The sequence below is a fragment of the Diplodia seriata genome (genome assembly GCF_021436955.1).
Source record: "Diplodia seriata strain FDS-637 chromosome Unknown scaffold_6, whole genome shotgun sequence".
NCBI classification, from domain to species: domain Eukaryota; kingdom Fungi; phylum Ascomycota; class Dothideomycetes; order Botryosphaeriales; family Botryosphaeriaceae; genus Diplodia; species Diplodia seriata.
The window spans coordinates 1,937,592-1,958,990 of NW_027117313.1; the positions used below are offsets into that span (position 1 = coordinate 1,937,592).

A 21,399-nucleotide genomic window follows, 5' to 3' on the forward strand; every position below is an offset into this window, starting at 1 on the left:
CAAGACACATGTACAGATCACCACGGAGCGGGGGAGACGGGCGCTACGGGAGACAAGCCGTGCGTGCACCGGAGACCAGTAAAGAAAGTTTCATCGACAAGTCTAAGAGAAACTGAGGACGGACGTTCGTCAATATCAACACACGTAAGCAGGCGGCGGCTGGGATGGCCCGCAGGTGCATCCACACGTGCAGATATGCGGAATAAGCCATGAGTGCGATGCTGATAAATGGGGTCGTTACAAACAATTGTGGCGTAGCGGGGTCGAAAAGGCTCAGATAAATCTATCTGTCGGGCGCCGCGGTCTCCCTTTTACTTGGATTACTTACCACCTTTCACCCGCCCCAGATCCGCATCACCATCAATCCGATTCCCCTCCCATCCCGAAAAATGTCTCCGATCATTCACTGTGTTCGCCATGCTCAGGCATACCATAACCTAACGACCTACAACGACATTTCTCCTTTGGACCCTCTCCTCACCGACTATGGCATGCAACAATGCGAGGAACTCCACGAAGCGTTTCCCCACCATGATGGTGTCGCTGCCATTGTCGCTTCTCCCCTGAAGCGAACAATGGGGACCGCCCTCTACGCATTCCGCTCTGTGATTGCAAGCCGCGGCATCAAAGTCATCGCACTTCCGGAGATACAAGAGAACAGCGACTTGCCGTGCGACACGGGAAGTGACAGGGTGGAGCTTGAGCGCGAGTTCGCAGGCCAGCCAACGGATTTCAGCTTGGTGCGGGAAGGCTGGAACAGCAAAAAGGGCCCATGGGCGCCGGAACACGAGGCGATCGCGGAGCGGTGCAGAGTCGCTCGTGTCTTTCTGAGAGATTTGGCGAACGAGGAGGGTGACATTGTGGTTGTAGCGCACGGCGGACTCTTGCACAGTTTGACCCAGGATTGGTCGGACTTTGATAGGCACGACGGTAAGCCAATGTCTCAACTCCATGACATAACCTGAACCATTTGCTGACTCAACACACACAAGGCACGGGATGGGCCAACATGGAGTTTAGGAGCTACACTTTCGCCTCCAACGGCGGCGACCAGGCACCTCTCGTCGAGACTGACGGTTCTCTCAAGCACCGCCAAGGTACTCGCATGACTAGGGAGGATCAACTACAATTGCAAGAGAGGGCTGAAGAGGCATGGGCCGCGGTGGGATACCAGCTCCCCGGTAAATGTCTCGCGTGAGATATCGCCTTGAGGATTGGTAGGTGGATATATTACCGTGTAGCAACCCGACGATGGGTGAGATGTGAAACTCACAAAGCCAAACACGTTTCCCGCAGAAGCATGATAGAACCTTCCCCCACATAGATCAATTTCTCTTTGGGTTGCTGACTGGTTATGTTTGGTGCTGTTCGCGATGCCGACAAAATATCCACGTCGCCGCCCATGTTTTTCTCACAGAGATGTTGGACCCTACTTATGTATTTGGTTGAACATAAAGTCCAGATGTACGTTTTGAGTCTCAAACGGACGGATTCTCCCATACATAGGAATAACGTAGTATCCTCGGCAGGGTTCAGAGGGTTCAAATCTTCTGTGACCTGGTGGTACGTGAGACCTGTGCGCGAAAAGGCGCGCACTAGAGACCGGATCCAATAAAAATAACGTAAGAATAGCAACACATTCTCCACGTTCCTTTTCATCAATCGAACGCCGTTCGCGCTGTGCTAAAGGAGTTGGGAGAGAGGCTCCTGCAGCTTCAATGCGCGGTCTGATTTAGCTCAAACGCTTCGTCTTCGATGCGTGTTTTCTTCAGCGATGTCATCGTGTAAGACGCGTATGATTATCAAGCACGGCCGCTAGTTAACTTCCCGCGCTGCTTTGGATGTCGCCAATCACGTCCATCTTCCGTACTGCTTGGTAATGGCCAGTCACGTCAACCTCCCAATGCTGCTTCGAAAGTGGCCAATCGCCTGTGTTCAGCACTCCATCGCCACTAACTCTACTTCCATTCGCGGTTGTGCCTTGAGCCTTGGCTGCCTGTTATGGTTTAGCGGCGGCTGCGACGTTGCAAGCCCCGTGGAGGATGGCGCATATCTCGCTAAGCCAAATCAAAGTAGGTGAGCGCGCGTTTGCATGCTGGATGTTCACCGCAAGGCCTGAGGACTAAGCTGTTAATAACGCAGAACTCCTTTTTCATTTAGCTACCAAAGGACGACAGCCTTCAACACCGGCTGATCCTGTGAGCCACGCCAAGCGTGAACGACTTGGATATGGTCTTCCGCATCGCTCTACCACACCCGCTTCCTCCTCTAATCAATAGCCCTTCGGAAGCCTCAGATGTCTACGTACCAGGAGAAATCGAGTTCTCGTCTGCCCCAGACAGCACCATTTCCTCAATCACCCTCGCTCTCGTCCAAACGTCGAGGTTCAAAACACATAGGCCGACGTCCCCCACGAGCTTCCTATGTTTCGGCTTGAGCACCGGGAACGACCTCACCGCCGAGGAAACCACAGAAATCGACCGCTGGTCCTTTTCACATCCTGCGACAACCGCTCTCTCCTCAGGCCTCAAAGCCTTCCACTTCACCGTCGTCATACCCGGCCATCTTCCCGCCACCACTTCCACACCCATCGCCGACATCTCCTACCACATCTCCGCCACCATCAACACCAGCACCGCCATCTCCACCACCTCAAACACCGCCTCGAAACCGCTCCACATCCGCCGCCTCCTCGCCCTCCCCATCGGCCTCACCACGCTCGACTACCGCCGCCGCTTTCCCGACTGCAACGTCCCAACCTCGCTCTCCATCCCCGCAATCTTCCGGCCGCTGGACACCTGCACCGCGCGCCTGACGCTGCTCAACACCGCCGATCGCTGGCTGCGCGTGCACAAAGTCCAGTGGCGCGTCGAAGAATGCACCCAGATCCTCTCTCCCTCCTACTCTCCCTCCTCCTCATTACACCATCGCCACGCTGCCACCGCCAGCACTTCTTCAGAAAAACACGAGCCCAATCACGAGCAGCACGTCCGCGCCATCGCCTCGGGCGAGCACCACGTCACGCCGAGCGAGATCGGCGCGCTCTACGGCTCGCACATCTCCGAGCTGCGGCTCGACGAGATCGCGTTCGGCATCACCGTTCCGGAGAAGGCGAGGATGGCGTGCACGTTGCGGCAAAAAAACCACGCTGACACATTGGGGTGTGGTGATGATGATGCGGAGGAGCGGCCGCCGGACTATGCGTGGAGTGGTAGTTGTGGTGGTGGTGGTGGCGGTGATGGTGGTGATGGTGGCCGGTATCAGTGTCAGCATCTCACCGAACGGCCGCCGCCGTTGCTGCAGGACGATGACGGCGACGGTTGTGGGGTGTTGGTGCAGAAGGAGAGTAGGAGAGATTCGTCGGTCGACGTGCGGGCCGGCCGCGCGATTTCGGTGTCGCATACGCTAGTGCTGGAGATTACCGGGAAGGAGATAAGGGTGGATGGCGTGACGGGGGAACAGTTGAGCTTGGGGCCGATCATTCCGAAGGTGTATGGCGCGAGGTATGAGATTGTGGTGTCGGAGTGGAGCCACTGTGCTGATATCGGTGGTGGAGCGTGTGGGTTGTCGAGGCTGTCGGGGGTGGACTTCGGTGCTGTCGGGGCGGCTTCGCCACCGTCGTATGAGTCGGTTGTCGATGCTTCGTAGCAGAAAAGTTCGGGTTGCTTGGAGATTTTTTTCAAAGGAAATTCCTCTCTCAATGCGGAAGTTGGCGCTGCGAAACGATGCAGCAGCGAGTGAGAGTCCACTCACTTTAATATTACTTATTCGCTCTCATCTTTTATTTTATATCGCCATTTTTGCACCAAGGCCATGCCAACTTTGCTTGAGTCCAGCTTGCTCAAACATACCCTGGATATTGTAAGGCCGCCCGATAGTGACTTTGAAGATTGGCGGATATGTAACTTTGATGTTCAGGGCTAAAGTCATGTCAAGCAGGAGGGAAGATTCACAGGATTGATGAGGAAGCGAGCATGGAACAAGCGATTAACTTTTCCTTTCCATGGGGGAAAAATTCCGCAGGCTGAGGATACCAATATAGATTCATGAGTCACCCTTCCTGACCTTGTCGTTGTTAAACTGTTAATAACGAACTGTTCTCGCATAGTCGACTTTGTCGTACAAAGTCAAATCTCAGATCGGCAAGGCCCATTCGACCATTCACACCAAGAACAGCAAGCGGGACAGCTTTGGGCCAACCGAAAAGTTTGAGCATATACTCGCTGACAGGATCCAGACTACCGTCCTCGAAAAGCCCACTACAAAAAGAACGCCGATTCGACCGTAGTCGTAACGCGTGAGATGTTCCAGCTAGCAAACGTCCATTGCGATGTTCGAGTGCTCGATTGCGCCAACCTCAGGAGAACCTTCAAATAATCCATGCGGGACATCATTCTACTGCCTCCCGTTTCGCGTTCACAGCTCTTAACCCTACCTTGGACCCATGATACGTTCGTCCAAGCAAGGTTCCTATTGCCGCACCACCCAGCAACTTTCTTCCCAGCCGTAGCGGTGGAAGAGCATTCCTTTTGGCCATTGCTACTGCCAGTCCCAAGCCAGCGCCGCCGAGAACGGACCAGCAAAAGTCATCCTGATCGGGGTCACTCATGAGCCTCCAGCTGCGCTCCTGTGACTTCTCTTGTCCCTCGAATTCCATCCGCACCAGATTTACGGAGCTGGCGAGAAAGGCAGTCCCTAGGGCGAAGAATCCAGGAAGGGAGAGCATATGATATCGCATGAATTGGTGGTAATTCGGTCGTTCCAAGATGCGCTCGCGGATGCTTATATACGTTATGAAGAGGAGAGACCAACATGAGCCGGATGCGAAGGCTCTAATAAATTCGTGATTAATTAGTATCACGTGTGGCATGCGTTGGTCTTCCGGGCGTTCGGCGCGCGTGAATAACGAGAGCATTCTGTCGGTCGTAATACGCGCTGGGTGTTCCCGGTAGCTCAAGGATGGGATATTCGTCCTTTTGATTCCCCGTGGGCTGATGCTGAAATGAGATTTTGGCCTAGGGAGCCCGTCTGGTGTCGAAATTCTGCTGCACCGAAGGGTAGTGGCTCGGTTTTTGAGACCTGTGGTGCCATTGTGAGCAGCGAAGTGTGCCACCTGGAATGACTTTACCATACCAACTTTGCTAGTGGAGAGTAGCGACGAGCAAGTGGGGTAGAATCGAGTGCGCGATAATGCTCAGGGACCATCAAGGTTCGGGCTTCAGAGTCGTGCTCGTAGCTGATCAGAGGTGCGGACGAACGTCGCACGGGAGCTTATGTAGTGGGCGCATGGTCCGTGCGGCAATGTTCGGCAGCCGCATCGCGACGCGCGCGCGAACACCTCCGTCACTGCTATCGTCTTCCTCGACTTTCGCACCCCAACGCCCCTCCACTTGTCACCGCCTGCCGCAGTTGCTTCGACGCGCACTCGGAGCCCCTTTCTGCCGGAGAATCGGATCGCCATGCGCCGCTAGCTCCTCCCGCTGTGAAGACCAGAACTCACCTCCACTACTCGCCTGTACCGCCGTTCGTCCTCTTTTCCACGCACCATGTCGGTCTGGAACCCCGACAACATCAAAGATGTCGCTGAGTCTGTGGGAATCGCCTCGCTCAGCGACGACGTCGCCGAGGACCTGGCCCGCGACGTCGAGTTCAGGATCGGCCAGGTGCTGGAGGAAGCTCTAAAGTTCATGCGCCACTCCAAGCGGACCACCCTGAGCACACAGGACGTTTCTCAGGCTCTGCGTGTCTTGGACGTCGAACCGCTCTACGGCTACGAATCAACACGTCCGCTGCGTTTTGGCGAGGCGTCCATGGGACCCGGCCAGCCGCTATTCTACGTCGAGGACGAGGAAGTCGACTTTGAGAAGCTCATCAATGCCCCGCTACCCAAGGTGCCCCGCGAAATTTCGTTTACAGGTGAGCTTGCAGACCCAGGTCGCCTCTCGCGCCACCCCACGCTGACGATCTGCAGCACACTGGCTCGCACTCGAGGGTGTCCAGCCTGCCATTGCCCAAAACCCCACCTCCGCCGATTCGCGGCACCAAGACCTCCTCCCCAAGGGGCCAGGCGCAAACCCACATCTCGCGGCGGTCAACGGCTACGACAACGTGGCAGTCAAGCCCTTGGTTAAGCATGTCATCTCCAAGGAGCTGCAACTATACTTTGACCGCATCGTGAGCGCCCTCGGCGATGCCGATAACGAAGAGTGGCGGGCGCAGGCGTTGGGCAGTCTCCGGACGGACCCCGGCCTTCACCAGCTGGTGCCGTACTTTGTGCAGTACATAGCGGAGAAGGTGACGCATAACATGAAGGACCTGTTCATCCTCACGCAGATGATGCATATGACGTCGGCGCTGCTCACCAATCCCAGCCTCTACATGGACGCCTATATCACAGGACTGGTCGCACCGGTGCTGACGTGTCTGATGGGCAAGCGGTTGGGCACGGGCTCCGAGGGTAACCCTCTGGCGCACTTCGACCTGCGCGATCTGGCGGGCACCATCATCATCGAGATCGCGAAGCGGTACGGCAACTCATCGCAGACGCTCAAGAAGCGGCTGGCGGGCACGCTGTGCAAAAACTTCCTGGATGACAAGAAGCCGTGCGGGACGCACTACGGAGCGATTCTGGGGCTACAGGGCATCATGGGCCCGGACGGGGCCAAGTTCCTCGTTCTGCCGAACCTCAAGCTCTTTGACGCGGTGCTAAAGGAGCGGCTGGTGGACGAGACCACCAAGGCGGAGGCGGAGATGGTGGTGGCGGTGATCCTGCGCGGGCTGCAGTCGATGGAGCGCGGGGCAGCGCCATTGACCAATGGGGTTGCGTCGGACGAGGCGACAAAAGAAAAGCTGGTGGACAAGATTGGAACGGTGGTTGGAACTAAAGTGCTGGAGCTGGGGCGGCCGCGGCTGATCGCTCAGATCCTGGAGACGAACGTGTCGCTATGAGCGAAGACTACTGCTGGGCCGGGCGAGGCGTTCAGGAGGGGTAATGGGCCAAAAGAATATGCAGGCTGGGCGATTCTCTGACTGCGGCAATGGCGTTTGGGCGACGAGTGCTCAGGTTCTTCCCTTTCAAACAAATGTACATAACCGGGCGGTGCATCTGCGCAGCTACGCCGGAGCCGGCTAGACAGCGTCAGGAGCTGCATAATGCAATGCAGGCGTACGCAACGGCAGGCTGTCAGCGCGGTATCTGCGTCAATGGCAACAGCATGGACGCATCGGAGGCGGCCGCGGCGGCGCACAACGTCTGCGCCGTGTCGCGTTTGGCCCGTCAACACCAGGCGGGCGATCGCAGGGCCAATGGCTGCGGCATGGCAGCCTGCTCTAACGGCGCGGGCTCTGGGCTGCATGGCGCGCAGCGGATCACGCAGTCGCCGGCGGTCAGTGGCCGGTCGCGACGCCTCCCCGCGTCCTGCTCCTCGGACAACGCATCGCCGCAGCTGCCCGCCCAACCAGCGCCGAGCCGCACGCCATGACAACGCATGAGCTGCAGGTCACTGGACTGAACGCGCCGTGAGACGACCGCGCAACCTTGGCCCGCGCTGACTCGCCAGCCCGTGCCCATGCCCCAGCCCAGCTCCGCAACGCGACCTCGCCGCCGCCGCCAGCCGCCGCCCAAGCCGACATGAGCGACCAGTCTACTCGCCCTCGAAACACCGATGCCCGCCGACAGGCCCTCCGTCTGCCCGCCGGCCTCTGGGGCCCGTCGCCGTCCTCATCTACCACGGCCGTCTCGCAAGACCCCTCTTCCTCCACCGCCGCCAACGACGCCTCTTCGACCGCCGCCCAGCGCTTCCCCGGCCTCCGCCAGCTCTACAGCGGTGCCGCATCCTGGCGCGCCTCGCTTCGCGGCAGGCCCAAGTCCACCACTACCGAGACTTCCGTCTCCTCGCGCCCCGTCATCGTCAGGACCTACTCCGGCGGGACCTCGTCGTCTCGCGCCCAGCGCGCCTCGTCGCAGATGCCTCAGCGCCCTGTGACGCTGCCGCCCGCAGCCGACTTCTCCTTCGACGGCATCCTGCACGCCGTCGAGCCCGAGATCTCCGGTGCGATTGATGCCATTGCCGCCATTTGCGCCCGCAGCAAGCTCAGCCTGGCCGACGAGTATGCCGCCCACCGTCCCCCGCACGAGGTCTTCGACCCGGCAATACCGCTTGACCTTCAACAGCGGCAGCGCTGGTGGAGCGTTGTGAGGGACACGGCATTGTCGGCCGTGCCCGAGGCCAGCAGCAGCAGCGAGCGCCTTGTTGGCAGCAGGACTGCCTCGCGCGCCTCCGTCTCGTCTGCTGCCGGCCACAGCTCGCGCGGCAAGAAGAACTCCGCCTACGGGAGCCTGAAGAGCATCGTATCCGGAGACAGCAACGCTCGCAAGGGATTGTCTGCCCTGTTCGGCTCCAACGACGGCCATGCCGATGCCGATGACTACCATGACCCCCCGTCGCCTAGTGGGTTCAACCATGCCGCCCATTGGATGGTGTCAGACTCTACTCGCCCATCCATTACCTTGTCCACTGGCCCCGCCGCCCGAGCTGCGTCCCCGCGTGTATCCTTGGCCACTTCCGAGGAACCTATGGGGACGAGGGCACCCTCAAGTCTCAACGGTGTTGCTACAACGCATCGTCCACCTCGTTCGCGCTCTACCTCTCTTTCGACGTGGCTTCCATCTCATCTTGCTGACCGTGGCTCTCGACCTGCCCAACCTGATTCCAATGCTGGTACTGCTGCCGAGAAAAGTCTCAAGGAGCTCCTTCGAACAACTTCATCATCTGGTGAAGGCCGCAAACCGATGGGCGGTGCAGAATAACGTCATTCTCCTGCCCACAAGGATCGTCAATTCGTGCCGAACATTCTGGTCCAAAACCTTCCACGCCGACTAACACGTGACCAAGGAACCGATCAGCATAAGTCATCGTTCGATTATCCCATGCGCCCGTAACAATCGATCCGGTGTGGATTTGCCCCAATATGACACTACCCAACCAACGGATAGGCTGGCCTCCGTTTCTTCGAACATTCCATCTGGAAGCGTTTCCATTTCCCCATTCTCGCTTGACTTCTACCGGCGGCTCCATTCTGCTTCTGACGATCCCCCTGTGCCACCACGTTGACTGGTTTCTGCATGTTCCGAGTCTTTACCCGGACACCAAAAAGTTGCTGTGAGCTACGACCTCCCTTTCAACGCCAGCGCGGACCGATGAACCGAAAAAAAGGACTGCATTTCCAAGGCGCTATGCTTCATGGCCCCAGTCACTCTGCAGACTGGATGGCGTTTGCCGCCGGCTTATGCAAGCGACCACTTGTCATCCTGAACTATCGTTCAGTTTTTGGCGACGTTCCTTTTTTTTTTTTTTTTTTTTTGGTGGATGAGCTGATTATACGAATCCCCTTCACCTGGGTAGATTGGTGGCGATTCATTCTTGATTGACCCTCTTCTTTTGATGGGAGGGTCGGAGGGACTTTTGCAGCGCTTTTCCGCAGATGATATACGACTTACGACTTACATGACGAAATGAATTATGCCTTCTCACAATGGTAGTGCGCTTGTGTGCAATGGGTCGATGTTGCTTTGATCACCATGACCTTAATCCAGTGTCTGAACCTACAACCGGACAGGATCCCCACTGCAACGGACCACGGACCATGGGCCGCATTTCAGGATTAAAGGTCGGCTACATACGTAGATTAAACAGCATCGACATCACCAATAACTCACCATCCAACATTCAGACAGAACAGTACAGTTTACATTGACAGTATTCAGGGTCTATCCGGAACGCGTTTTTACTCCACCCACCCTCAACTTTCACTGTCCCTCCCTCTTTAGCTTTAGGGCTGCGAGAAATGGCAACAAGGGAATGTCTTTGGCTCCTGAGGATCTGAGCTAATGTATGACTGGATTCCTCATCATGTAACCCCTCGTCAGTGCCTCGCTGTGGAAGGGAAAAGGTGGAGCTAAAACGCAAGCTGCGCGGTTGATTCACTGATGCGCCCTTGATTTGAGACCCCGAAAGTCGAAAATACTTGCTACATGTAGTAGGACAGGGCCATCTTTTTCGTGGAACAATTCCGACGCATTCCTCAAGGCTGAGCACAGCTGGCTTCAGCCTTGTTCGAAAGTCGATACGCAAAGGTCAGTCTCGGCCCAGCTTGCTTGTTGAAAGCAAGGCATGGCATGAAAGTCGAAGGCGAGCTGGGTCAAGGCTGAAAGATGCAACACTCCACGCACGGAGGCCTGGACGTGGCTCGTTTCACCTAAGGGCGGCCTCCTTTAGAGTATGTGGACACAAGATGATCACAAAACTAGACACCTTGCAGGATGTTATGTGTTGAGGACACACCGGATTTTCAGCAGTGACATGCGCCTTACGTCGATGGCAGATGGAACGACAAGGCTTGGGAATAGCGTGTTGCAAGGCTGAAGGATGTGCACAGTGCTGTCCCACACACGGCGCTTCCTCACCTTGCATCAGCCTCAATTTGCCTTGATACTGCTGGAACTGCATAGGCTTGACTTATTTTTGTACCTCAGTCTTGTACAACTCTAGCTGCACTCTTGAAGTCCTGACTTTTTTGAATGAATAAATCAAGTTCTATTAGTAGCCAACGCTTTGACAACTATATATCTAGCTCATCGTCGGTCGACTGATCCCATCCCATTCATCAGCATGGACCCTTCCGACCTTGTCCGTGGTGTAGGCCGCAGCGGTATCAACACTGGCTTTTGGATCAATTAGACACGGGGCCACGTTTTTGGAGCGACACTTACCTTGACAAACCGCAACGGCGCCATACTCATCTCTTTCCTGGCTCTCTTCGTAAGCCTCGTTGGAACCGGCCTTTGGAGGATCGCTTGTTTTACCCTACACTACATATACTCTACTGAAGCCACTCAGGATGCTCTTCACCACCAACGCCAGGTAGTTCTGCGCAACTCGGCCAATGGGACGTCCGGCCTGTGGAGCCTGATTCGTATCCTGTGGACCTGGAAACATGAAAAAGCACAAGCGATTTACAAACGACTTGTTCCCCTCTTGATATTCAGCCTTCTCCTTGTAAGCGCATCGGCAACCGCAAGCACACTATCGTCCAGAATTGCAACTGCTTTCGGCCACGAAGTACTTATATCCAGTACAGTCTGTGGAGGTCTTGGCATTAATAGCGACGGCAGTCAAGACTACCGAGATATTCTCTTACACCTCGTTCCGACTCATGCCTTCACTTTAGGATCAGCAATGGACTACGTTCTACAATGCTACGCCAAGCAGACGGATGATGAAAATTGTCGGCGATACGTTCAGCTAAGACTGCCCACGACAACGGTCCGAAATGCATCGTGCCCATTTCAAAGGGAGCTATGCAAACTGCAACAAGGGAACATCGTTTTGGATACGGGCTACCTTGACAGTCACCAACACATTGGACTAAACACTCCGCTTAAGGATCGAGTTAACATCCGAAGGATTACTAGCTGCGCTCCGTTGAATACCGAAGGATACAAAATTTCATTCAACAGTGAGATACCTGGCTCCAATTACTCTGGCTACTTCTACGGTACTACATATCTCGCTACTCCGCAAAGACCCCGGTCGGGATTGACCTACGTATATCCCGAGGTATCCAAAGAGGGCTCCGACTGGTATATGGAAGCCTCTGGATTTCAAAGTAGTGATTACACCATCTCGTGGGTTTTAATCACCTCAGGGAGCATTACGCGTATTAACATTGCTTTAGAACGGAAACAAGATACGTCTACAATGGCACGACACACCCAGATTCAAATTTCGAACCTATCCCAGAGCTAGCGAGCGTCGACGCAGATACTTCTATTATATTTCTGTCAGCTAACAGCGTCTTTTTCACCTCCAATGTTAGTGACCCGTGGTACTCAGCAAACCAGGACATGGGTATCGCAAATATAGCCATCGGAGCCGTGGGGCCCAGTAACGGCGGTGTGCCAAAAATTGGCGCGGATGAGGCAGCATCTCCTCTGGCTTGCAAAGCGCAGCATCAGATTTGCAACCCGAATCTTCCAGCGCAAACTCGCTGCTCACCGTTTGGAGGATTACTCGACCTGGCCGATTTTGCAGATGAATTATGGGATCGTGAAAAAAGTAAAAAGATTGCGACGTGGGTGTGCGAGGTGATGTTAGGTCTCCCTGACATAACTATAGTCGCTGCACTTGGAAATAAGGTTTTGCTTTCTAGGTATTTCATGGACGGAGGACTTCAAAGTCCACTTCCAGACAACCAGTGGCAGACCGAGGTTGAGAACTGGCACAACATATCTTTGGCCGCTTTACAAGAAGTTGCTGTCTTGAGAGCGACGGGTCCTTCAAAACCAGATGCATTACAGTATCTGATCCCACCAAACGGCACGGAGCAACAAAACCTTTGCAAGAACCAGGCAAGTATACCAGTGCTCCTCCCTCTTCAAGCCCGCTTCTCCGCTATAAGACATCCGCTGACCTCGCCGCCCTCTCCCGAACAGAAAGTCTACTCCCGCGCCCACTTCAACTTCTCCGTCTTCTGGCTCGCCTTCACCCTCGTCCTCGGCACCACCATCATAATCCTCTCCTACACCCTCGAGACGCTCGTCTGCTACCTTCAACGCCGCTTCCGGCGCGACACCTACGCCCGCCTCGAGTGGGCCACCAACGACACGCTCCAGCTGCAACGCCTCGCGAACGAAGAGCTCGGCATCGGCGTCTGGACGGGCTGCTGCGACGCCGTGCCCGTCACGACCAACGCGAGCGAGCACCTCGCCGTGCTCGACGCCTCCGATCCGGACCATCCGAGGCTGAAAGCGCCGGTGCGGACGTTTGACGAGCTGCTGGCTGCCGCCGGCGCGCCACCCGTGGCGGGCGAAGGGCATGCCGAGGGTGATCAAGGTCGGAGAGAAGGTGATGATGGTGGGGAGGAGGAGACGGCAGGAACGAGCGGGATGGGTTCGGAAACGGCGGTGGTGTCGAAGTCGGATCAAAGCAACTCTGACGACGACGACCGAGCAACGAGGGCGCATAAGGAGCGGTAGTAGTGTGGGACTGTCGTTGGAAACCTTGGGGACCATCACTCTCTACGATATCATGGGGGAAACCAAATTGCTACAACTTACGGCTGGACCGGCGTTCTTGACGAATGATGCTTTCTCTGCCTCGTAGTGCTTCGGTGCCGTCGCCTTTACAAATTAAGATTCATGACCTCTGTCAGAACAGGAAGTGAGTGATGCAACCTTTGTGTAATATCACTTCCCGTATTCTTTTCGCGCTTTGCAGTACGCACAACAGAGCGCACCATGTTATCGTCGAAAGTCGGGCAGAAATGCTCCGTACCTCGGCCTAGCACAGACTCGACGAGGATAACTAACTGTGAGATTGCAAACAACGGTACCGTTGATGTATGTACGCGGGTCGGCTCGGCTCAATTTGGTACTTTCGCGAAAAGTAGTCGGAATCTTTTCCGGCTCGAGTGTCGAGGCTGCGAGATGCCCCGCTGCAGCTGCGTCGCGTCGTCCCCTGGCGGCAAGAAAGCAACAAAATCCTCCAAGGGAATCACTTTCTCGCGACGATCACTTGCCCCGTTGATGAAACGGTTGACCAGTTGGGAAGGAGGCTGGAGCTTGAGCCGCCTGAGCATGAGGCTGCGGGAAGCGCTTCTACAGGGGCAACTTCGGTTCCACTGCATCGAGATGAATGCTTAATGGGGTGCCGTATACATGCATCGGGGCACGGCCTATGCACTCATGCCTAACGGCGCTGTCGGACGGTGTATCAGCAGGTGGTGGCAGGAAGGATGACAGTCTCTGGACACCGAGAAGGCCGGGCGTGCGGCGCTGAACGTGGGGTTGACAGTGACGGGGAGCCGAATGGTTGACAGCGGACAGATGATGCATTCATGTGACGACCAGGCGGTGACACGAAATGATGAGGGGGCTGTAATTCTGGCTGCCACAGGTAGGCGTGGCTATGCTCCCTACCCCGAGGCTGATAATTGTCTACCGGCTGACAATGCCGCGGCCAAAGATAAGTTTTACCAAGACGTACTTATTAAGCACCTGGTGACCGTCCACAACAGTGTATGCCTGCTTTGTAAAACCATAGCTTTACAGGAAAGGCTCGTTCATTACTTGCTTCCAGGACGGAAAAGTTATTGCGCAGTGTTTAGTAATTGCCTCATGATATGGATTGAGATATTGCACAGCCAAGGGGTGGATTCCAGTTCGTGAAAGCTTCCAAAAAAAAAAAAGTGAAACCTGAGACCAATGTTTCCAGTACCTGACTGCAGAGGTATCAGTAACGACATGGTTTTCACTCATTCTCGAACCCGAGTCCGCCCCCATCCAAACAGATGAAAAGCTCCCAAAGACAAAGAAAACACACGGTTCCACCGCCCACCCGCCACTTCCCCCGCCGCGACAGCAACCTCAGCGTAAAGCAACGTAAGCCTGCGGAAAGAGACAGCCTCGGCTCCTACCTACAAGCTCACCCGTCGCCGCATGATCAATGATCAACATACACGTCACAGCCTCATCCGTTGTTATTCCCGGTCTAGATGCTGCGAAAATGACACGATCTCACTTCACTTCCACTTCACCGCAGCACAATCATCAAATGGGAGAGGAGAGCGGGAGAAGAAGAAGGCCCCAACAGACCGCTTCGGACCCATGCTGATGATCGCCCCCGTCCATTCCCCGAAACGACCACAATGGCTTTCTTGCATCCCGGAGATGCGAAAGACAGAAAGAGAGATAGAGAAATAGAGAGAGAGAGACACGTCGTCCACGGATTTCCGCATGACCTTCAGGCATTCCAAGAGCCCCAGGATGACCCCCGGCGTACCGCCACACCGAGGACCCTGAAGGACGCGCGCGCGTGCAGGTAGATCCCCCTGGTTCGGTCGCCACCATCTCGATCCTGCGTGGGAAAAGAAAAAAAAGGTGCAGATGATTGGGAAGGAAAAGAAAGCGCAATGCTGCGATGTTGCAGCAAAGCAGGGTCCGGAAAAAGAAAGCAATAAGGCGAGAAAGAGATAAAGTCAAAAGAATGGGCTGTTTTCTGATGCAACTTCCGCCTCCGAGGTACTATCCGGTACCTTGCTGCTTGCAGCTGGATGTATGTACGTGGGGTTAGCGGGGGTGGTGGGGTCTCGAACGTACGGAGGATTGCCGTTGCATGCACATCATTGGAGCCCGATCTTTATTTCACTTTCCCCGTTCCCCATTATATGCAATTTACCAAAGCGCCCGCCATCGCGCCATCGGTGTTGGTACCCACCCACTCGGCCGTTTGGCTGGCGTCATGAGACGGTGGGGCTGTGCTGGGATGGGGCTTGGTGGTGGTGGAGGAGGAGGATGGGGATGTGAGCGGGCGGCCCGCCGGGGATCAACACGCGTGGTGGGGGCGAACGAGGCACCCAGAGGTACGTACCTGAGGGCATTGCTTTTGGTTGGCTGGATTCTTCGCGGGGGACTCGGTGTGTTGCCACGGTTCGTTGGCCATGCGGGCTGCAAGGCCCGACATGTCGAGGTGCGTCCAGCCACGGTTGCACAGAACAAGGCCACCCGCCAGCTCTCCGAGAAGGACCCTGAGCTGCATGGTCCGGAGTGGTGGCGGTGTCTCTGTAAGCTGATCGGTACGTACTTTTTCCCCGCTAAAGCTCTTCGCCACGTTTACCCCACAAGGAGTTCCTCTGGCGCCGCAACGAAAGGCGAAGGGGTTGTTGGTGGTGGTGGGGCGCAGGCGCCATTCCGCGGCAATGGCTTGTTTCTTCTGCTGCTTAAATGGACCTGCGCTCTATTTTTGTTGCAAGTAAGATACTCGGTGTTTCCGAGTAGAGAGGGCAGGCAGTGCAAGCAACCCCGCCTCCCTCACGACATGCTGCTGTCGATCTTTCTGCTGTCATGGCCGGATGTCGGGCTGTGTAGGTATTTCGGTCACGTTTCTCGAGGGAACACGAGACAGGCAGGCATGGACCAAGCCTGATCGCTGTTTGCTGTGCGTGATTGCTTGCTTGCTGCGCGACAATGGCCGGAAAGGATGAGAGGCGCCGCAGCAGCAAGTTTCTGGCAGAGCTTCCGAGATTTCCCTGCCTCTGCCCTTCTCCCGGGCGGCACTGCACATGTGCTTCCCTGTGTGTGTATGTGTGCAGGCAGGGCAGGCATGCGTTGTTCCCTTGTGCTGCCATCAGATGCTGCACCAGCCCGCCCTGCACGACAGGCGAAGCAAGTCAACCGGCAGCAGCAGCAACAATCAGCGTCGTGCAGTACCGAAGCTGGGCGCTTAAGCGGAAACGAGCCTCCTCACCCACGGAGAGCGGGGCGATTCGGAGCAGCCGCTCGTTGCCTACTGCGTACTGCCCCCCCATGCTCGACTGCGACGGCCCGATCCTTTTCTGATCATCGACGAGAAGATCCTGGGAGGGATGATGACCGCTTGCCGTGGTCCATGGGTCAGCCGCGGCTCGAGACAGACAGGACAAGCCCTGTCTCTCCACTTCTTCTCGCGTCATGTAGTACTTTCTCACGCCGTCGCGTGGTGGTCATCGTTCTCGGCCCTCCATCGTACCTTCCATATCATAGTAGCGGGTGGCCTGTTCTTCGGGGGGGATGGAGAGGGAAGGAAAGCCATCAGGTAATGGCATCGGCAAAACTGCCGTCGACCTAGCAGCGGCACGCGCAGAGAGATCCAGAAGGAGTCGGAAAGTGAGGCTTTGCCGAGATATCTGCATATCTTGCGCGTGCGACAACAGGGGGGTGCCGGCGGACCGACTTCGACGGCCAATGGCCGAGGCCATGGGTAGGTAGATGGGATGGGTGGAGGGAGGAAAGAGAGAAAGAAGGCGAGCAACGTGTGACCCGCTCTCGGGAGCCTTCCGGCGCCGGGTGGTAGCAGCAGCAGTCGAGACAAAGAAAGGCCCATGCTGGCCTTGTGCCGCACTTCCACCCGTCGGCGTCGTCGTCGTCTCTTGCCGCATGGCGGCCCGACTTCAGTCGCACCAGGTACGCGCTCCTCCTCCTGCCTCACCAAGCAATTCCGTTTGCGAAGAGTGGGCACGTTGCGGAAGCGAGACGGGGCCCCCTGGCGGTGCGGAAGGAATGGCGTGCAGGATGGCATCCCAGACTGGTGATGACTCCATTTTTTCGTTCTGGGTGTGTAGAGAGTTCCTCCGGACACGATGATCCCTGGGCGCGTCGCTTGCGCTTGTGCGGTTAGGGCGATCTTCCGCTGCACGGCCACCCGGAGACGCGTCCCTGATCCCAGCTAGGTTCCGCCCCCTCGTCCGGCCTCCCGTCGCAAGCGACTCCGACCTCAACGGCTCGTTTTAGCCATGGTGTACTCGTGACGGCGGACTCGATGGTGACGACTGTCGCCATCGGTCTAGGGCTTACGCGAAGATTGCTGACTAAGTCAAAAAGGCGTAGAAGTGACGTATGGAGGACACGCAGTACATGGTTAGTAGAGCGGGCCTTGCAGATTATCTCACACAAGACGGCGGGGTCGTTGCTGGTGTGCTGGTATGTAATAATGCAATTCGTCTAGCTAGCCAAACTAAGGAATGATCCCGCCGGTGGAGACAAGTAGTAGTAAACGAAACCGCGGGCAGCCTTCCTCAAGGGCCCGGAACCAAGGAAAATTGAATCGAAAGCCCGCCTTCCCTCCCCTCATGCCGCCAAGCAGCAGATGCATCCATCGCCACTCTCCCCCAATTGAAGCGCTCTCGCTCAAAGATTACATCATTGCTCGTAACAAGTTATCGCTTAAACGATGGCTGAGCTCGGTGTTCACGCCTTCACTTGTGGCCGTTTTGGTGGTGACGCAGAGCCGGGTCGTCGTAGGCGTCCTGGCCGGGGTTGGCCTCCTCGTAGCGCATGTGCTTCAGCGTCTTGTAAAGGCCAGCCGCGATGGTGGCGCCAACGCCAGGTCCAACCCCTGTATTGAAACGCGTCGTCAGCCAACCCAATCGTCCGGTGTTTAGGTGAATATGCAGAACTTACAGTAGATCCAGTGCTGCGTCCAGGTGCCGCTCACGATGGCGGGCCCGAAGCTGCGGCAGGGGTTGAGGCTGGCGCCCGTCCACTGCACGCCAACCAGGTGGGCCGAGAAGAGGGCCATGCCGATGCAGACGGGTGCCATGAAACGGCCCTTGTGGTTCTCGCCCGCCAGCATGAAGATGGACATGCAGAGGTAGGCCGTCAGGATGAGCTCGATGCAGACAGCCTGCGCCGTTGTTGCTCCGTGGGACGGCTGCGTGACGACGCCGAACTTGGTCGGGATCAGCACATCAACGATGACCGATGCGAACATGCAGGCCAGCATCTGCGCGACGAATAGAACAAGGCACCGCATTGGCGGGATGGAGCTGGTGAGCAGCATGGCGAGTGTGACCTGTTGCCGCTACTGTCAGAGGGCCTCCTCAGGCTCGTAAGGTGGAGACTGGGGCTGTGCTTACTGCTGGGTTGAACAGGCCTCCGGACACGCGGAAGAAGATGAAGACATTGACCATCAGGGATAGGCCGAAACACAGCGAGATGTACAGGATGGTGGCAGGGTTGAAGGTCGTGTCGTCCGGGTTTTGAGCCGCGCCCCACTGGGCCACCTCCGTTCCCGCAAAGGCGAAGAAGAGGAAGGATGCCGTGCCCACGCATTCACCAGTGAAGGCAATTGCATCTTGTTCTGTCAGCCAAGGAAGCTTCAGAGGGGCACGTGTGCTTACGGTTCTTCCACTGAGACCTTCCGAACCCACTGTCCATGATCTTGTTGAACGGGAAAGGCAGCGGCTTGTACTCGGTGTTGACCTGAAGGCCAACCTCAGCGACGTCGTCATTCGTCCGGTTCTCAGTAGTGGCCGTGTTCGTCGAGTGACGGGGAGCCTTTGTGTCTCCGCTCCAGTGGTGGTGGCCAGCCTCCGAAGAGGGACCATTGTTGTAGGTGGAGGATGACATGGTGGAAGTGTTCTGGGAGGTGATGGCACAGGTGCCTCTCTGAGAGCAGATGGAATGGGAAGTGTGAGCGGACGGTGAGCTCCTGGATGAGAAGTGATGTCTGCTGGGAGAGAAGCTGGAGGCAGCGTGTCCCACGGCGCCTTTTAAGTTTGTCCATGAGGTCGCCCCCGGGTTTTGCTTCTACGAGCCATGGCGAGCACATCCCGGTGAGCTGGTGGCGATGACAATCGGTGTTGTCCCCACGTCATGCCTTGGGCAGCTTCGAGCAATAGGACCTGCAGTCTTCTGAGCCGGGTCTTACAGCAGCGTTCCCACGGAGGCCGGCGTCTTGGGCACCATCGCGGCGTCTCAAGAAGATCGGAGATCCCTGGCCGGTAGTTTTGCAGTAGGGATGGCTGCGGCTGTCCTGTTGGTCGGCCTGGCAGGAGCTTGACATGGGCTTGTCCTACAAAAAGCAGCTCGACGTATTCCCGACGGGGAAAAGAAATGTCGGCTCGCTAGACGGGTGGAGAAGCGCGGTGGCAGGCGCATGAGGGCTCAGAGAGCACAGGGAGCTTCCCCGTCGGGAATATGGCGAGACCCCGTACCGACGCGGAGGTGTGCAGTGCGCGGTGTTCAGAGACCTGGGGGCAGCCGCTGCAGCCTGGCGACAACATACGATACGTCTCCCAAACACTGGACTCTGTGGCCCCGCCAAAACAGGGCAATTGCACGCTGTCCGCAGCACAGAGCAGCAGTCCTTTGTCTGCGAAGGGGCGAGGGAGATGTGCGGCGGCGGTCCTGCGCGGGCTTGCGCCATCCAGCGCCTCCTCTGGGGAACCCACACACGGGCAGACGTAAATTCCTCACGAGCACTCGGAGTCCGTCTCCCGGAGCGTCGACGGCCGCTCGCGATCCGGCACGAACTGTCAAAACGTTGTGGCCGTGGTACGTGACTGGCCAGCTGGTTGCACAGCATCGCGCTGCTACGTGTGGCAGAAAAAAGCAAATTGAACGACGCAGCTCCACCGGGCGGCCAGGATCGGACGAGGCTTTGGCCGTCGACAACAGCTTCCCCTGCGGCAAGACGGCGAGGGCGAGATGTTGAAGAACTGATAGCGACGTCTGCGAGGCGGCGACAGGGAGGCCGGGGGGAGACCGGGGGAGGCCAGGGATGTGATAGGGCAGCCATGCAAGGTCTTCCTCTTGTGGCCGGCTGCTCGACGGACGTTTCTTGGCGCAATTAGTTGGGTGCCATTGCAGAGCTTCTGCGGAGCTAGATGCGGGCGCTGTTCTCTCCTCAACGGCGTCCGGTTGTGGCGGCGACAATTCGCGCAGATGGCTGCCAAAAGGAAAGACTCGAAGCCACCAGGCCCGCCACGCCCCGAGCTGGGCTCCACCCGCTCAGCCCTCGCTTTGCGGGGAAGCTCGCCGTGTCGCAAGGCGCCCTTATCGATTGCCCCCCAGCACACCCTCAGGTAAATTGCCTTTTTGGGTAGTGCGGGCTCGTGCGTCGTCATCGCACACCCCGTGCAGCGTGACGAGCAGCTGTCTCAGCCGCCGGGACCGGACCAGCAGTGGGCCAAATCCTCGTTTCGCGGGATCCCGGCCTTATCGCCCGCCAGCTCTCATTCCGTACTCCCAGCACCAGTGCGCTTCCGGACTCGGGCCCCCTGCTCCGGCGCTGTTGGTCGAATATCGTCCTTTACAGGCCTTGGCATCCCATGGGATCGCGATTGAAGCGCCGTGGTGGCGGCTACGGGTAGTCAGCCCACGCCTGCTCCCGCCGATGTTGGTCCATCTCACATCAGATGGACTTCCTGGACGCTTTGGATGCCATCTCATATGACCCGATTACCAAGCGGTCCGCCTGGTGGAACGGTGGAACCATCAGCTGGACAGCCTGTAACAACGTTGGGCTGCCATGGTTGCTTCCTTTTCGCTAGGTTCCCTACGGTCGCGGACTTCCTGCAATGGCCCGTCGGTTGGAAGCAGAATGGCAAGAGGCACCTTTACAGCAATCTGAAGTGAAAATCCCGTGTGTCAAGAGAGGAGCACCTTGGCCAGTGTGGATCATGGACTGAGCATACTGAACGACGTATACTTCTTCATCATCACGACACGACGGTAAAAGGGTGCCACGGGCTGTTTGTTCCGAGCGAATGGGTTGGACATGGCCCCCGTCTTGATATCTCACGGGGGAGCGACAGTCACCATCCCCATCTACGGACACTTCCTGGAGCAGTCTAAGGGAGCCACGGCCTAACACTCAGGGGCGGAGGGCAAGCGCTTTGTCAAGTTCACCTTGGTTCCATCCTTTGGTTCCATCCTGGGGTTGTCCTTCACATATGGGCTAGAGACTCGAGAGCTGTGCGTCCTGTCAGGGCAGAAACACCTGGAGACAAGAAGGATACCATACCGTTTTTTCCAAGTCTGAAAGCTTGGAGTTCAGGGACTTCTCAATCTCTGACAAGCCA

At 56.9% G+C, this 21,399-nt stretch overlaps 6 protein-coding genes across 6 annotated transcripts; 5 read left to right on the top strand and 1 right to left on the bottom strand.

Annotated features, from left to right (window-relative positions):
• Positions 1 to 389: 389 nt before the first annotated feature.
• Positions 390 to 1,198, top strand: SLS55_006476 (uncharacterized protein; the record flags this gene model as incomplete). Its single annotated transcript, XM_066777905.1, has 2 exons — positions 390 to 930; positions 993 to 1,198. The coding sequence occupies 2 exons, from the start codon at positions 390 to 392 to the stop codon at positions 1,196 to 1,198; spliced, it is 747 nt and encodes a 248-aa protein (XP_066632000.1).
• Positions 1,199 to 2,296: 1,098 nt separating this feature from the next.
• On the top strand, positions 2,297 to 3,648 carry LDB19_3 (Endocytosis regulator; the record flags this gene model as incomplete). The annotated part of the gene is made up of 2 exons (XM_066777906.1): positions 2,297 to 2,304; positions 2,400 to 3,648. The coding sequence occupies 2 exons, from the start codon at positions 2,297 to 2,299 to the stop codon at positions 3,646 to 3,648; spliced, it is 1,257 nt and encodes a 418-aa protein (XP_066632001.1).
• A 1,898-nt stretch (positions 3,649 to 5,546) lies between these two features.
• On the top strand, positions 5,547 to 6,948 carry taf6 (histone H4-like TAF Taf6, SAGA complex subunit; the record flags this gene model as incomplete). Its single annotated transcript, XM_066777907.1, has 2 exons — positions 5,547 to 5,916; positions 5,972 to 6,948. The coding sequence occupies 2 exons, from the start codon at positions 5,547 to 5,549 to the stop codon at positions 6,946 to 6,948; spliced, it is 1,347 nt and encodes a 448-aa protein (XP_066632002.1).
• A 682-nt stretch (positions 6,949 to 7,630) lies between these two features.
• Positions 7,631 to 8,882, top strand: SLS55_006479 (uncharacterized protein; the record flags this gene model as incomplete). Its single annotated transcript, XM_066777908.1, has 2 exons — positions 7,631 to 8,450; positions 8,740 to 8,882. The coding sequence occupies 2 exons, from the start codon at positions 7,631 to 7,633 to the stop codon at positions 8,880 to 8,882; spliced, it is 963 nt and encodes a 320-aa protein (XP_066632003.1).
• Positions 8,883 to 12,217: 3,335 nt separating this feature from the next.
• On the top strand, positions 12,218 to 13,036 carry SLS55_006480 (uncharacterized protein; the record flags this gene model as incomplete). Its single annotated transcript, XM_066777909.1, has 1 exon — positions 12,218 to 13,036. The coding sequence occupies one exon, from the start codon at positions 12,218 to 12,220 to the stop codon at positions 13,034 to 13,036; it is 819 nt and encodes a 272-aa protein (XP_066632004.1).
• Positions 13,037 to 17,790: 4,754 nt separating this feature from the next.
• Positions 17,791 to 18,943, bottom strand: SLS55_006481 (uncharacterized protein; the record flags this gene model as incomplete). The annotated part of the gene is made up of 4 exons (XM_066777910.1): positions 17,791 to 17,930; positions 17,996 to 18,386; positions 18,451 to 18,674; positions 18,715 to 18,943. The coding sequence occupies 4 exons, from the start codon at positions 18,941 to 18,943 to the stop codon at positions 17,791 to 17,793; spliced, it is 984 nt and encodes a 327-aa protein (XP_066632005.1).
• Between the last annotated feature and the right edge of the window lie 2,456 nt (positions 18,944 to 21,399).